The following is a 14,391-nucleotide window of genomic DNA, read 5'->3' as shown; positions in this document are numbered from 1 at the left end:
ATGTATCTACTACCTCCAGGATGCAGTATGCAGGCTCATGAATTATTCCCCAATAGTAACAAGATGTCACGACAAATTTCTCTCAGGAATTCGCGTCGTGAGTCGAAGATCGACGCGTTTATCGTGGCAATTTCGCCAGCGGAATTTCGCAAAATTGCTCGCGTCTCGATTATGCGAGCAGTCATTCGAGTACTCCGAGCGCCCCAATTGCCTGATAATCTAAATTGCATCGACGTCGATGTTAATTACTCAATCCCCAAAATAATGCCACGAACCCAAAGGAGATTCTACATCGAAACCGAAAAAGCTTGAATTTCGCTTGAAAGTTTCGCGACAAAAGCCGAGCAGAAACGAACGCCGCGCACGCCATGAAGAGTGCAGCCTCTGTTTTAATAGTGTAGGGTAGCGGGCGTCGGGAAATAGTAGTAAAACCCTCGCAACTCGGCCAGACAGAACGGGCGAGGACAAAGTGGCGGCTCGCGACGAGTTCGCCGCGTTTCAAACTCCAATTCAGCTCGGCTGGGCGCGGGGGCTGGGCGCGGGGCTGGGCGAGGGGGTGTCGCGCGCTCGTAAACGCAGCGATCTCCCCGAAATCGACTTAAAACGAGCCAGAGGGGACGAGATTTCGTTCGTGCATCTGCTGTACAACATATGCACTCGGCACACGCGTTAGTGCATGGCCCGGTTGTCTCGCTCGTTTAACTTTCGACGCGAGGCCTACGAAGTTCGGTAAGTGGCGTTTAATGGGACCCACGTAATACACCGTCACGTTCATGCTGCTAGAATTGCGAGGATTCCGGCAATTGCGAGGGAAACTGTCGAGGAGAATCCCCGAGCGCGTTTATAACGAGAGGACCCTTTTTCTGGGATAAATCTGCAGCTGGTGAAGTGTTTTCTTTGGGGTGGAGCTTTTTTGAAGCGGTAGAGAAAGGGAATGGGAGATAGCGAAGGTTGAATTCAGAGTGGAAAGGTTGGATCAGAGTGGATGCGTCTGACCATAGACGTGGTTATACTACTCGCTCTGAGGTGTTTGGAGAGCATTGTATTTGAGGAAGACTGAAAGATAAAATTTGTAGTTTTGATAGAAGAATGTTAAGTTAAGAGAACCCTTGCTCTTTGATAGGAGAATTTTAAACCTGTAGAAATTGATGGAATATTTAGTTTCTTTTACCTCACAAGCACAGATATCTTGCAAACTTCCCCATCAAAGTAAAATGTAGTCTAAGACCAATACTAATTTCGAAACCCTGTCACATTCCCATTCTGCCTCCATGAATATCAAGACACCTGAACCACTCTGTTTCCCTCCCAACTGGGCAGGATCTTATTTACCTTAACCCAATAAGATCTCCGTAAACCACTATCGCAACTCGCTTGAGATTAAGTCACGGTTACACTCCGCGTCCACTATCTCCCAGACCACGATTACTTCGTTCGTACCATTTACAGCGTGTCCACAGTCGGCGGTGGAACTGCTCGCTGGAAGGAGTGCTCGAACCAAGTCGAGCGACGCTATTCCCGCCGCGACTATTTTGCATCCAATATCCCTCAGACCGCAACTAGTTTGTCGCCAACGCGGTGCAGGTCGTTGCTATTTCGGTGTTCACCGCAGAGACCTTTGCCTGTTTCGTCATTCAACACCGTCCACCATGACTATTCCCGTGACTGATCCACGGTCTGCCTGCGCTACTCGCGTCGAGGAGCCATTAAACCGTGACACAGCGATCATCGAAGCGTGCGAGATCAACCAGAGTTTATTAGAGCTCTTCGATACGAGGTCGATAGTCGAAGCTATTGGGATCGAGCTTTAGCGAGCTTTAAACGTGCCGAGCGAAAACGTCGAGAACTGGGAGCAATTCCAAAGGAAGTTCCAGCAAGTGTTTGTTCCAGAGTCGCGGGCACGGGACCATCAGCTTTCCATTTATCGATGGAACCTAACTGTTGCAACGAGCTCTCTTTGAGGATTCCTCTGGAGACTCGCTGAAACCTCAACGGTCGATGCTCGGCCAAGTGGAAGCTTAGGGGATGCTCTTTGCGCGATTTTCGTTTGAAATGTAAAGCGGGGTGAATGTAACGAGCGATCATTTTTTAATTAGATCTGGGTCACCCTGTATTTACTAGGATTCTAAGTTTTTTAAAGTATTTATTATGGCTAAATTCGTTGAATTTTTATATTTCAACATTTGAAAAGAATGAAGGATTTCAGTTAGTGAAAATTTGAAAATTTGAATATTTGAAAATTCCGGTATTTGAATATTTGAAAATTTGAATATTTGAAAATTCCGGTATTTGAATATTTGAAAATTTGAAAATTTGAATATTTGAAAATTTGAGACACAGTGGATGCTAGAATTCTCATCCCAAACATATTTGAAACATCGCCGAGCAGGGTGATCCAGATAAAGCTTTTGAGACAGCCTAATGACCGCAGATTCCACCGCGAAACGAGCCGCCACTGTCCGCCATCTAATCTGCCCTCCATCTTCCCAGGGAGCGCTGGGAAAGATCTGCCGTCGGTGGTAAATCATCCAGGCTAATTTCGGCTAATCTTTATGCCGGCAGTAAAATAACAATTCCGAGCAACTGGGTCGAGGGGCGAATTAATAACGGGCGAGAAGCTCCTCGGGGCGGCGCTGCTTAATGCCAGGAAGGCCTACACGTCGTTCCGCATCCGACGTTTACAAGGATGAACACGCGTATTAGAGTTTCCGTGGCGTGCGTTCTCGCGTGTTGTTTCTCGCACGCAACAGCGCGAGCACTGTGTGAAGAAGCGCGAGAATCTAACCTCGCGCTGTGATGCATTGCCGCTGGGATTACGATACCAGGAAGGGGTTAAGGTCCACACTTTCGCGTTACCATTCGAATCTGTACGTACGAGCGTGCCTTCGCATACGTACGTCCTAATTATTAATCGCCCACGCTCATAAATTCGACTTGATTTTCCTGCCCGTCTGCTCGTCTGTCCGTTTCAACGTCCTGCTGAGCTGAGTTGGCGATTCTGCGGCGAAAATATAGGTACTTTGTTCTCTGAAGGGGTGGTTTTTCGTTGCTTTAAGGGATGGAAGCCTGAAGGCGTTATTCTACCTTCGATCTTTAAGCTAGACGATTTTTTGGTTCTACCTTCTTTAAGGCGAGCCTTTCAGTCCTGAAACGTAGAAGCTCTCAGATTCTTGAACCCGAGCTTTCGGGGTCAGAGGTTCTTTTTAATCCAGAATTTCGAAGAGTATAGATTTTTCGTCGATTTTCCTCCGTTTGATCTTCGGAAGTAGGTACTGTTCTCTTAATTTGGTCTTCCTTATCGTTTAACTTTGGGCTCTCCATTTCTGAGTCTCCTGTTTCAGAGTTTTCGTTCCGTGAAAATAGAGGATGAAAAACGGAAGGACTTTTATCGAGAGTCAGAGCGTTTTTGCAAAATCGATCTGACCTCGAATTCCGCGATACTCTCGATCCAGATTTATCGTTCAGCTGGAACGGAAGGATCCACGATAATATAAATGTAAAATGGATCGAAGATTATCGAACAAGCGCGGAGAAACGGCGTCAGAAATTCCTGTCGAAATCCCCTGATAACCCAGTTTCCCAGCACACGTGGACTTTTCCCAATTCCCATGTACCCCATGTATATATCTGGGCTCTGCTCGTTAGTACAAGTCGATTCATATAACAGGTACCATCAGCCAACTTCCATCTAACTTATCAAATCACAAAATTGAAAAAAAAATTAATCCCAAAATTAACAGAATATCTTTTTCTTCCATTATACTAATTTTTACCCTCAGAGTCACCCTAAATAAATTTCATAAATTTTCCTTCCTAGTTTTAATGACAAAACGTACAAACTGAAAAGAAATAGTCAGCAAAAGATATTTCAAATATTTCCAAAACTTTCGACTTAATTAAGCTCCTGATGGTGGCACATAAAAGCTTGCAAGTTTCCTCGTTAAGCAAGGGGCCTTCTACCATGAATCCTCCTGTACCAGCGAGCAATTGCGAGCGTATCGCGGGTGCAGGTAGCAGCGTGAACGCAAACGAGCGTCGAGCAGCTTCTTGGCGAGGCTCCGATTTTACACGGCCTCCTAAAACTAACGATAACGAGTGACGTACGAGGGTTTTTTTTCGCCCTGCGCAACGCTGCTCTCTCCTATCGCATGGACAATTTCGCTCCGTATCTTTGTGGGTCGTGGCTCTCTGTACGCTGTCGCGTAGCATAAAACTGCGGGATAGATAATGGATAACGTCTGCGAGATTGATAAGGTAATTTAATTGACGGGAGGGCAGCACGAATTTTCTGCTGTAGGATTTGGTGCATTTCAAATGCAACTCATTGTATTCTAATCTCTTCTCTTTTCGTGACTGTATAATAGGAATCATTCTTCGTAAAATCTACGCTGACTGAGCTTCGTTTACAAGTTTCATCTTGGGTAAGGTAGAATTAAATTTCAGGGAAATTTGACTTTAAGAGAATAGAGAGTGAAGAGGTGCCAATTCGCTCGAAAATTGAGTTAGAAGTCGATTGGCTGTCTTCACTCGACAATTTTCCTATTTAATCGGTTTTCATTGAAACTTGTTATCTTGCACGATTCAGTCTCTTGATCTTGTTCTGCTTTTATTGTTAAGGGATGAAGAACTTTGCCTGAGGAACGAGGGAAGAGTATTTCGTTATTTACGTAGACAACTCTGGGCGAGGGATTATCGTTCTGACGCACTGATTGTTCCAGCGAGATCCAAATGCCTGCGAGATAATTTATTGCCGACGACTCGAGCGTTGCTGGAAATGTCGATCCCCAGTTTTCATGATTTATTAAGAACCTCAACGTTTGCTGTATTCGCGGGGGGACAGGCTTCATATCCTGAAAGGGATGAGTGACTTTTTCTTTCTAGTCTGGACCCAGCACACTGGGCTGACCTATGACTGACAGCGTTTGGAGTTCCCATTATTATCACAGAAGGCATTTTAAAGCAACGATCTGTGACTCACTTTTAGCCAGGCTCAGAGGAACATTGTAGCTATCTAATCTCGCTTGGATTGCTGTCACAACACTGTGAACCTTTGCTTGCTGGAATGACATGAATATAATTATCCCCACCAACAATTTTGGATACTCTGTTCACTTTTCCTAATTTTAATAAAAAATACAGGATACTGTAGTGTAAGCTGTCATTATAACTGGCGACAGTAGTGCTGATATTCTCAGCTGAAGATTAACTTGAATATCTCGTGATCTCTAAATCCTCTGAGTCGTTAATTTTCCCAGCAAATAGATTTTCGTCATGTCCCTCCCTATTTGTACATGTTTCACTTCCAAATACTTCTAATCCAAGGCGTCTGATCCCCAGGTTCTCCACGAATCCCCAGAAAAGCGCATCGTCGTTCATTCACAAACGGCCCACCCCCTGCCTACCCCTGACTCGAGCGTATCCTTCAGGTGGCCCTCGAAAGCGTTAAAATACCAGTTACTGCGAAAGCTTTCGCTCAGATTATCTTTAAGCCGCGGGCCAATTCCGCGGCCGATTACTGTGCACGAATGGAACGACAGAATACGTTGCTGCATTATAGTTGCGGGGGATAATTAAACGCTGTCTTGAGTCTCGCCTCGGTTGCTTTTGACCCTCTCATTCTCCATCTGAAAAATATGTCGAGAATGCCGACAGTCGCGACTGTTTTATTACAGGATTAATTAAAACACACTTAAACAGCAGCATCGTTAATTTCGAGTGAGATAATTTAATGGCTGTCTCGTGCTTCAGATTTAATCTGATCTTCCGGCGGAAACGACTGCCCAAATTGGCCCACGCCCGTTGTTACTGTCATCTCGAGTCTCTGGATGGCTTCCACTGTCGCGATACGAGATATTATAGACATAATGTACAGTGTTTTAAAACTTTGTGTCCACGCAAATCTATATTTTAGTACAGCAAGAGACAGACATAGTCGTCTGTAAAAAATTGAGTATTCTTGAGCGTGTCTACTTTGGAGTGACATAGAAGTCTCCTCAGATTTTTTGTAACAAAATGAAAGTACGTAGAACAGTTTAAAAACACTCTGCGACAGAATCATAGCTCCAATTTCTGTCGCAATTTGTTGCACAGTACTCTCGAAGAATGTTTCGCCAGCAAAAACAAAGGAATCTCTAAGACCTCGAGGAAATCTCCGGAAATCGAAGTCCGTTTCCAGCAGCATCGAATAGAGAGAAGGGGGTGGGCGAGTAAATCGCATCGGGCGGATAAGGAGCGCCTAAATTCTTCGCCGAATAAAATTCCCAAGCTCGATCTGGACCGAGGGGGTGGGTTGGCGGAGGGCATCGCGTTATCGTCCATCTTCCGGCTGGATTACGGATTCAGAGGGCCGTGTTTCTCGTGTCAACGCGGTGGAAAGGGCTGCCTGTCCCTTGCTGGAGCGACACTTTATTGCGTCCGTATATACGAGATTAGAGGGGAGGAAATTCCGGTGTCCCGCCACGCTTGGACCTCCCCTGCCTTTTGCAGATTCAATATGTGAACTCGATAAATTTATCCTGCCCACCCGTTTGCTGCTTGTTGTTCGCTCCTGTACGGGAATTCTGCACTTTTCTCACGGCATTCCACGTTTGGGAATCAAATATCCGCCCCGATCACCTTGCGAGATCGTTACTACTAAGCGAGGTGTTAACCCTTCGAACCCTCTTTTATTTCTAGAATCAGACAAAGCTTATATTTTCCAGGTTAATCGTAGATCACAGGCAGCCATAATTCTGTACCTTAGAGCCAGGCTAATCCAAGTCCATTTTTCTTATTTTTCAGAAGAGCCGAAAGACTACAATAAACTAAAGAAAAAGCAATAAGATCCTATAAAAAACTTAATTCTGAAAAAAATATACTTGGATTACTCTGGCTCTGAGGTACAGGATTTACAATATTAAGATTTCTTGGTTGCAAAAAACTTCTCTCCTAACCAAGCTGATTATATTTCATAGCTATGTAGAGAAAATGCGTGCACATAGGACACACAGAGCCCTTCGCCGAGGTGTTGAAACGGATCACCACCACAGAGAAGTCGATTTTATTTGCTTGATTTATCACGACACGCGCTCTGACACCTGTCCATTGCCCTCCCACTTCTCCCACCGCGGAATTCATTACAGAGGTCCGACATAATAGAACGGCGCGTTCGACGAGCCGGCGAACAGTAATGCTCGTGGGTGGGGTGGATGGGCGTTAATTAGTCCGGAGGTGCCTTGTTTGCAGGTGTGATTTACCAGCCGTTGATCCAGGAACTCGGTCCTCGTATTATTTAATAAACGATCCGGCCGGATATTCGCAGTACTTCCGGGGATAATCCAGGGGAAAAGGGCGGGCCTGTATGCCAGTTTATGGATTTTGCTGGTAAACGTTATGTTGCCACGCTGCAACGCTGATTACCCGTTCTCGAATAAATTATATCGTTATCAAGGGGTGCATTCGCGACGATTATCATAAAATCGCCCGGGCCCGGGAACGTGGATTTTATGAACTCCATTTCGTTCGTTTTCCGAACCGCGAGGGAGTGGAATCTACGAGACGCTGTCTTGATTACTCGTTAGTAATTACTGAACTGTAGATTACGGTTGATGGCAGCAAAGGAAGTAATTACCTTCTCTGGTTTTGGTAGAACTGCTACGTCACTAGAGAAAGGGAACAGATATATTTTTTAATAAGAAATCGGTGTGTTTTTTATAGGGGAAGCTGGAAACTACTTTGGCGGTATACTGACGCAGCAAACCGAATTCACCCCTTGCGAGTAATCGTTCCATCTATCGATCGGGAGAAAAGAGGGCGTAATACCGCGAGCGTATTGTCGCTGGCGGCCCGTTATTCGAAATCCGATTTTCTGGCCGCGCGGACAAAGTCGTTCGGATCGTTACACGTTCGTCAATTGCCGCTCGTTAGAGATCTCGCCACCCCTGTGCGACCGCCGTCGATATTAACTGATTATTCACGCGCGGCTCCGCTCGAGCATTGCCCCACTGTCCGCTAGAAATGTCAGGAAGCAAATTTCGAGGGGACACAAAGAGACTGGGATTAATCGCGATCGTATTGTTATGAAACGAATGCTTTTCCATCTACGTCGAAAAAGCGATCGGTTTCTGCTATTTCTGACGATTTTCCTGTGTTTCGGAGGAAAAGATAGCGAAGGCTGCGTGGGGGACAGAGCTCGTGATATTCTGCTAAGTTGTAGAGGACACGTTGATATTTGCGTGATAGAAGTTAGCACCAATTTGATGCAGATATGCTCGTTTCAGGAATGGCAAATTTCACTCATTAGTGGTTCGTTGTTTACACTCCCCTCGATTTTGCAAACTCATAAAGTTCGCGCAGAAACAATAATTACTCGACACACGCGACGCGCATTACTTCGCGCTCTCAAAATCAATCCTCCCCTTCCGCTCGCGAGCCGATCGTATTACGCTTGAAATTAATATCGAGCCGCCGCAAAAGCGATCAGCTTTGCTCGAGTAATCGCTCGTCGACAAACAAACGCGATAAACTCGCGTAATCCCCCACGATTAACCGGCTCGACAACCTCAAAACCTGCGTCACCTGCTACTTGCACGGAGAAACTGCTTCCCTTTTATTATTGCACTCTTGTAACACTTTTATGTTCTTTGAAATTTATGTGCATTGAACCTCGAGTCAACCGTGTCACTCATTTTCTTTTTTTAACTTTCAATTTTCTCTTCCTATATGGAACTGAAACTGATCTGCGATTTTTGATTATTTCATGCAATTTACACATATGTCTTTGCTGACCCATTTTGCGATCGATTTGTTTCTCTTCGCTGGCCACAATATTACCTGATTATTAGCACGATCTTCAAACAAGCTAGTCGATAGAGAGATGTCGGCAGATATGGAAGCACGTGGACTGGAGGAGAGGAAACAGGGCAAGGGGACAGAGCACCGGCAATCAGGTACGTTAATGCCAATCAATTATGTGCTGGGTACCTCGTGTATCCTGTCTCCCTTTCTCCCCATCTCAGTTCCTTCGTTTGTGAAGCTTCATTCGATACGTCCCCTCCCTCATGTAGGGTTTCGATTATTAGGTATCGATCTATTGGCTGGATCTTGACTTGATATTTGCTGGATTGCTTTTGGAGGTGGCCTCCCTCTACGTGAGTTGCTAACGTTAGTATGGGGGTTGATTATTTAACCACGATATGTGGATATGGACGCATTTAATTTCTAGTTTTTACATACACCAATTTTTTTCAGGATGATAGCATCTTCTATAAACTTCATAGAGCATCAGCACATAATGAAAATAGAATATTCTTGAAGAAAATTGAAGTTGTAGAAGGAATTGAACCCTAGTTTTCTAGATGGAAATCAATGACCCTAATCATTACCTCACATAGCTCTGCGAAATTCTCTTTCATCACAACCCTCCTTATACTCCACAGAACACAATGCAATTTACTCATACACTCATTACTCTTCGAAATAACAAGTGTCTGACGTCTCCAGCCTTTTTACCGCTTTGCTCACATTCCCATCAACGACTAAATTACTGTTTTCTTGCCGCACGGCACACATACGCGGCAATCTCGAAACGATCAAACAGTCGAGTCAACAGTAACCCGACCACCTCATCAATCCTCGTAACGATCACAACCCAACGATTTTACCAGCCCCCAAAAAAGCCCTGCCGCTAGTTAGCATAATTCCCATCGAAGCGGTGTTTTCATGAAATAATTTCACGCGGCGATCAATCCCCGACTGCTTATCGCGGAACGGCACGAAGCTCTCGCGCCACGATACGGCCGCGCATAATTCAAGCCGCGTCTGGAACATACACCGAGGGTGGAGAGAAAAAAGAGCCCCGCGGAAACAGAAAGCGCTGAAAGTCTCGAGGGGTGCAAACAGTGCCACTCGATCGGTTCATTTCCTCCATCTCGAAGGAGCCAGCGAGAAGCCGAGGGTACAAATCGTCGAGGTTTGTCCTCGCGCGGGAAAACGCGACGAAAGCCCGCAATTAACGATCCCCGATCGTTCCGGATAATTAAGCCGCGACTTGCCGACAATTAGTCGCCGCGCGTACAGACTTCGCCTGCCTCTCTGCTCCGTGCACTAATTACCATTTACCAACCCTTTTAGAAGCGGCAGGGTGGCTCCATCGTGGCTCGAACGAACGGTTTCTGGTTCGGTTAAAGTCTGGAGGGGGAAAAAAGTGGCTCGCAGAGGGCGACCGGTGATTTGTGGCGGGCGAAATTTGCCCCTCTCGGGATGGTAAGATCGCTTCCGCCACGGGGTGGAAGTTTTACCTCTCGTGACTTTCCGCGGTCTTACACCTCCGCTACTTCACCTTTTATGGCACTTCTTTTCTATCTGCCCTACGATTGCTGCTAGTCTCAGACCCTGCCCTGGGGCTGTTTGGGGGATGTTCAGAGACGCGGAGAGGGTTGTATCGTGATTGTGTTCTTCAGAGGGGATCACTTTCCTCTATATTGGATGTCTGGCTTTCAAATTCAACCCTGTGATTGTATAATATACTCTAGAATACAGTCAAATATCTGGTAAGTAGTATAACCCTAAATATGTTCACACATTAATCAAGTAATGTACTCTACAGCTGGTCAGGCGTCTAGTAAGGAGTATAATCTCGAATATATCTAGAAATCTAGTAAGTAGTATAACCGTGAACGTGGTCAGACCTCGTATAAGTAGTATAATCACGAATATGGTCAAACCTTCAGCAAGTAGTATAGCCCCGAATATAGTCAGACTCGCGCAAATACTATATTCAATTGTGGATGTCTAGAATTTTGATTCCATTGATGTCTACTACTAATTACTGCCCCAATTACGAGTGATAGCGATCTCCACCGAAGAGCAATGGTCGTTTCCACCATCCAGCGATCGTCAGCGATTGGTAGAAGTCCCCCAATCAACTTCTCCCGGTAATTACTCAATGCGATCGAACGCAGCCCGTTTTTAAATTCGCCTCCCCTCGTTTAATTGTCCCGAATAAGCGCGGGGGTGGATCGAACGAGTGGCGACTGTTATCGCCACGCTCGAGCACGTAATTAGATATTGGTTCTCTTTGTAGTCCCCCTTTGTCGAGAAATTTTAAACGAAAAATGGAATCGTTTTTCAGGCAAATATCTTTTTTAACTTGCCCAGGAGGCTGACGATATTCTGGGTTCTACTACTTGCAAATAAGGCTCAGCTACTCGGTGACAGAGACGAGCAAAAGAGTCTGTGAATATCTACATTGTTCAACGTCTACTTCGTGCCAGCGTTTTCACGCTGAGAGCGTTCGCGTCCCCTCACGCGACTGTCGTTAAGAATCGCTCGCTCGCGACGCGATATTGCGCATCGAGACGCTTCCGTCGACGCTTTCGGGATCGTCGTAAATTGCCGGTATGCTCATGCGGGCTGTCGTCGTCGAGAGGTCCGCGTCACCCTCCATCAGAGCGAAACTGCTCGCGAAAGAGCAGTCTCAGCCTATCCGATTCTAGGACGAGAGGAAAACGCTCGAGTACCCCAGACGCTCGCTTCCATTCCCTCTGCCGTCCTAACTCAGACCGTCTCTTCCTCAGGCTCGAGTCTTTTCAATATTTCTCTGTCTTTCTCCTAAAATTACTTTCCATCTATCCTCCCCTTTCATCCCCTCCCACGACATCCACGTAATCCCTCAGAGCATCCTCTTTTTCTTCTGACTTTATTCTTCATACCCTCTTTTACTAACTCTTTTCTATTTCCTTCGCTCAATCACGGCCGTTTTATCAGTCAAACCACCCTGTCGACTCTTGTCAAGGCTGTTTCCTTCGACGACTCTTTACCCTATTTCCCTTATTGGCCCCCTGTTTTAGTTTCGCGACTGGCTTTGAATTTCTGAGTCTTTGAGATCCTTGTATTATTTTTCTCTCCGATTACTGAGCAGATTTCCTGAATTCTTTCTACTTGTTCTTCTGAATTCTAGTTACACTTTTTCCCTAAATCTTTTTCCAGATTTTATCTATCATGGGAATAGGTATTTAGCACTTACCTGAAGACAGTGTCTCCTCGCAAGCCAGCCAATGTGTTGAAGCTGAGGCGGATCGGGGAGCGCAGAGGCGAGTCGCAGCGCCTTCAGGGTGAGTGCTGCCAAGGCTGAGTGCAGAGCATTGAACCAGACGTTCGCTTCAGCGTTGTCTGCAGCCCTCAGCCAGCACTCGTGCACGCCATCGGGGGAATGAAGCTCCAAGATTCGGCCCTCTGAAAGCAGAAAATTATAGATTGAGCACGAAAGCTTCCGAAAATTCCTATCAGCTAGTTTCATAAATCCAGCAGATTATACTCTATCATAAGTTACGTTAAAATCTGAGTCTCTTCAGAAAATTTGCGTCAATATTTGAAGTCGAGTCTTCATCGACAACCCATGGGTCGCCGAAATCGAGCGTCAAATGATCCCTAGGACTATTTAAAGGAGTTTATATGTCGCAACAACCCCTATGAAAACATGGAAGTGTCTTTCAATGGATGTCGAGCGTGTCATCCACCCTTCATATCCTCCCTCGCTCCCAATGAGACGATACTCGATTTCGGAATAAATGGTTTTCGTATCGCGACGCTATAAAGCCGTCGCTGTAACTTTCGCGAGTGGATGACAACTCAATTTCAAGTTGAGAGTGACGTCGCTCGCGTGCACGCCCTTCGAGGCCCACACTTCGTTGCCCTTCGCGAGCTCCTCGTACCACTGTTCCTCCTCCACCACCATACATGTTCGATTGTCGACAAAGACTCACGGTTCATCGTGATTCACGCGAACCATTCCAGAGAAGTAGAGGAAGAAAAGGGAGGACAATGGGGGTTGTCAAGGGTCGGGACTCTCTGGAATCGGAAGTATTCCCTACAGGAAAATCGCGTAGAATGTTCTGGATTAGAGTACAAGGATTACTCCAAGGACGATTTGAATTTCAGATGTCAAGTATTTTTTAAAACTTCCCAGGGGCACAAACTTCCTAGCTTCGGGGGCTCAAAGCTCTGAATAATAAAACCCGAACGATTCTGAAATAACTCCGCTCTAAAATCCCCGAATATTCGAAGAATCCCCCGCGTTATAGCGTCACGTCAAAATGGAACCTGCAACAGAGGGTGAAATATGCGCGAGCGTAAACGGAATGGCACACCGAAGAAGATGGAGGACAGGGGCGATGCAGGTCGTCGGCAGACACGAGCACACGCGAGAGGGATTTAAAAATACGAGCAGAGCGAAATCACGGTGAACTCGGCCACGGCAAGATCGCCTAAACACCGCCTCGTATCCGGTTACTTCGCGGCGTGTAGGGGGACGCGACGACGGGGGTGGCGGAGCAGAAGACAGGCAGCGAAAGCAGCGGTAACAAACGCCCGCCGTCTCTTATACAAAGTATCCACTTCCACGTTCGTTTCTCTTCCACACTTTTAAGCGATAACGAACGCTACCAGGCCTCAGGGGGATCGAGATGTGTTGCACTGGCAAGAATAGGGCGGCGAGGGGTGGGAAGGAGCGCGAGTTAACGCGCCACTGCTTTTATGGGTGTAAAGGCGATGTTTGTTGCAGGCTAGGCAACGCTCGTAGAGCAAAACGAAAATATTTGGACGGAGGGGCGAGCAGGGTTTTTTCCAAAGGGTGGACGTGATCGCCTCAGGGGTTTTCGAAAGGGTCGAAGATGGGGGTGAATGGTGGGATTGATTCAGCCAGTTTTTAATGTATTTTAGTATTATATTGTGAATAAGTAGACTAGCTTGTAGAAAAAAATATACTATAATATATGACAGTCGAAAAATAAATTGTTTAAAACCCCTGAGTCACTAAGTACCAAGAATTTTTAGCAAGAACGCCATTGAAGTCAGAGTATCAAAAGATTCACGAACATCAATCCCACTTAATTACAAAAAAATAATTTTACTTTCTCTCAGAATCTCTCAGATCTCTAACTTCTCTTTCACTTGAGTTCCAACAGGAGGTACTTAATTTCCTTTAAACAGTCTCAAATCGCAAGAACGGTGTCAGTCAACTAAATAGCACCAGTCGACGCCACTTGCAGCGACAAATATTCGCTTCGATGCAGCAAGAAGCAGCGAAGATGTCCAAAGGAAAGCCTCAGGGGGTAAAAAGGATAGAACACAAGCAGCACGCGAAGTCGAGGTGGCAAATCTCTCAAAGAACAGACCTCAAAGGGTCCTTTCGGTTTAATCGCTCGCGACTGGCGTCGAAGTTGGTTTAATTAGCGAAATAACGATGGCACAGTTGGCTCACGGTTTTGCCTGCCGTATCGTCCCCTATCCATTCGTCTGCCATTCGACGCACCCTTTCTCTCTGACGTATACCTGGCACGACGTGACCCGCTAATCTCTCGCTTCCGGTGTAGTGTATCTCCGCATAATTTGCACGCCTTTGACCGGCCATCC

General features: G+C 46.0%; 1 protein-coding gene across 3 annotated transcripts in view; it reads right to left on the bottom strand.

The window, feature by feature from the left end:
* Window positions 1-14,391, bottom strand: part of Syn1 (Syntrophin-like 1) — a 266,314-nt gene that overhangs the window by 27,769 nt on the left and 224,154 nt on the right. For all 3 annotated transcript variants that reach the window (XM_076390967.1, XM_076390966.1, XM_076390965.1), the window contains one exon: window positions 12,005-12,213. In XM_076390967.1, coding sequence (XP_076247082.1) covers window positions 12,005-12,213 — 209 coding nt within the window. The remainder of the gene's footprint in view (window positions 1-12,004; window positions 12,214-14,391) is intronic.

This window comes from Calliopsis andreniformis, unplaced genomic scaffold (assembly GCF_051401765.1).
Source record: "Calliopsis andreniformis isolate RMS-2024a unplaced genomic scaffold, iyCalAndr_principal scaffold0022, whole genome shotgun sequence".
NCBI classification, from domain to species: Eukaryota; Metazoa; Arthropoda; class Insecta; order Hymenoptera; family Andrenidae; genus Calliopsis; species Calliopsis andreniformis.
Note: the sequence above shows the minus strand (reverse complement) of the source record. Positions and strands in the feature narration are given on the sequence as shown.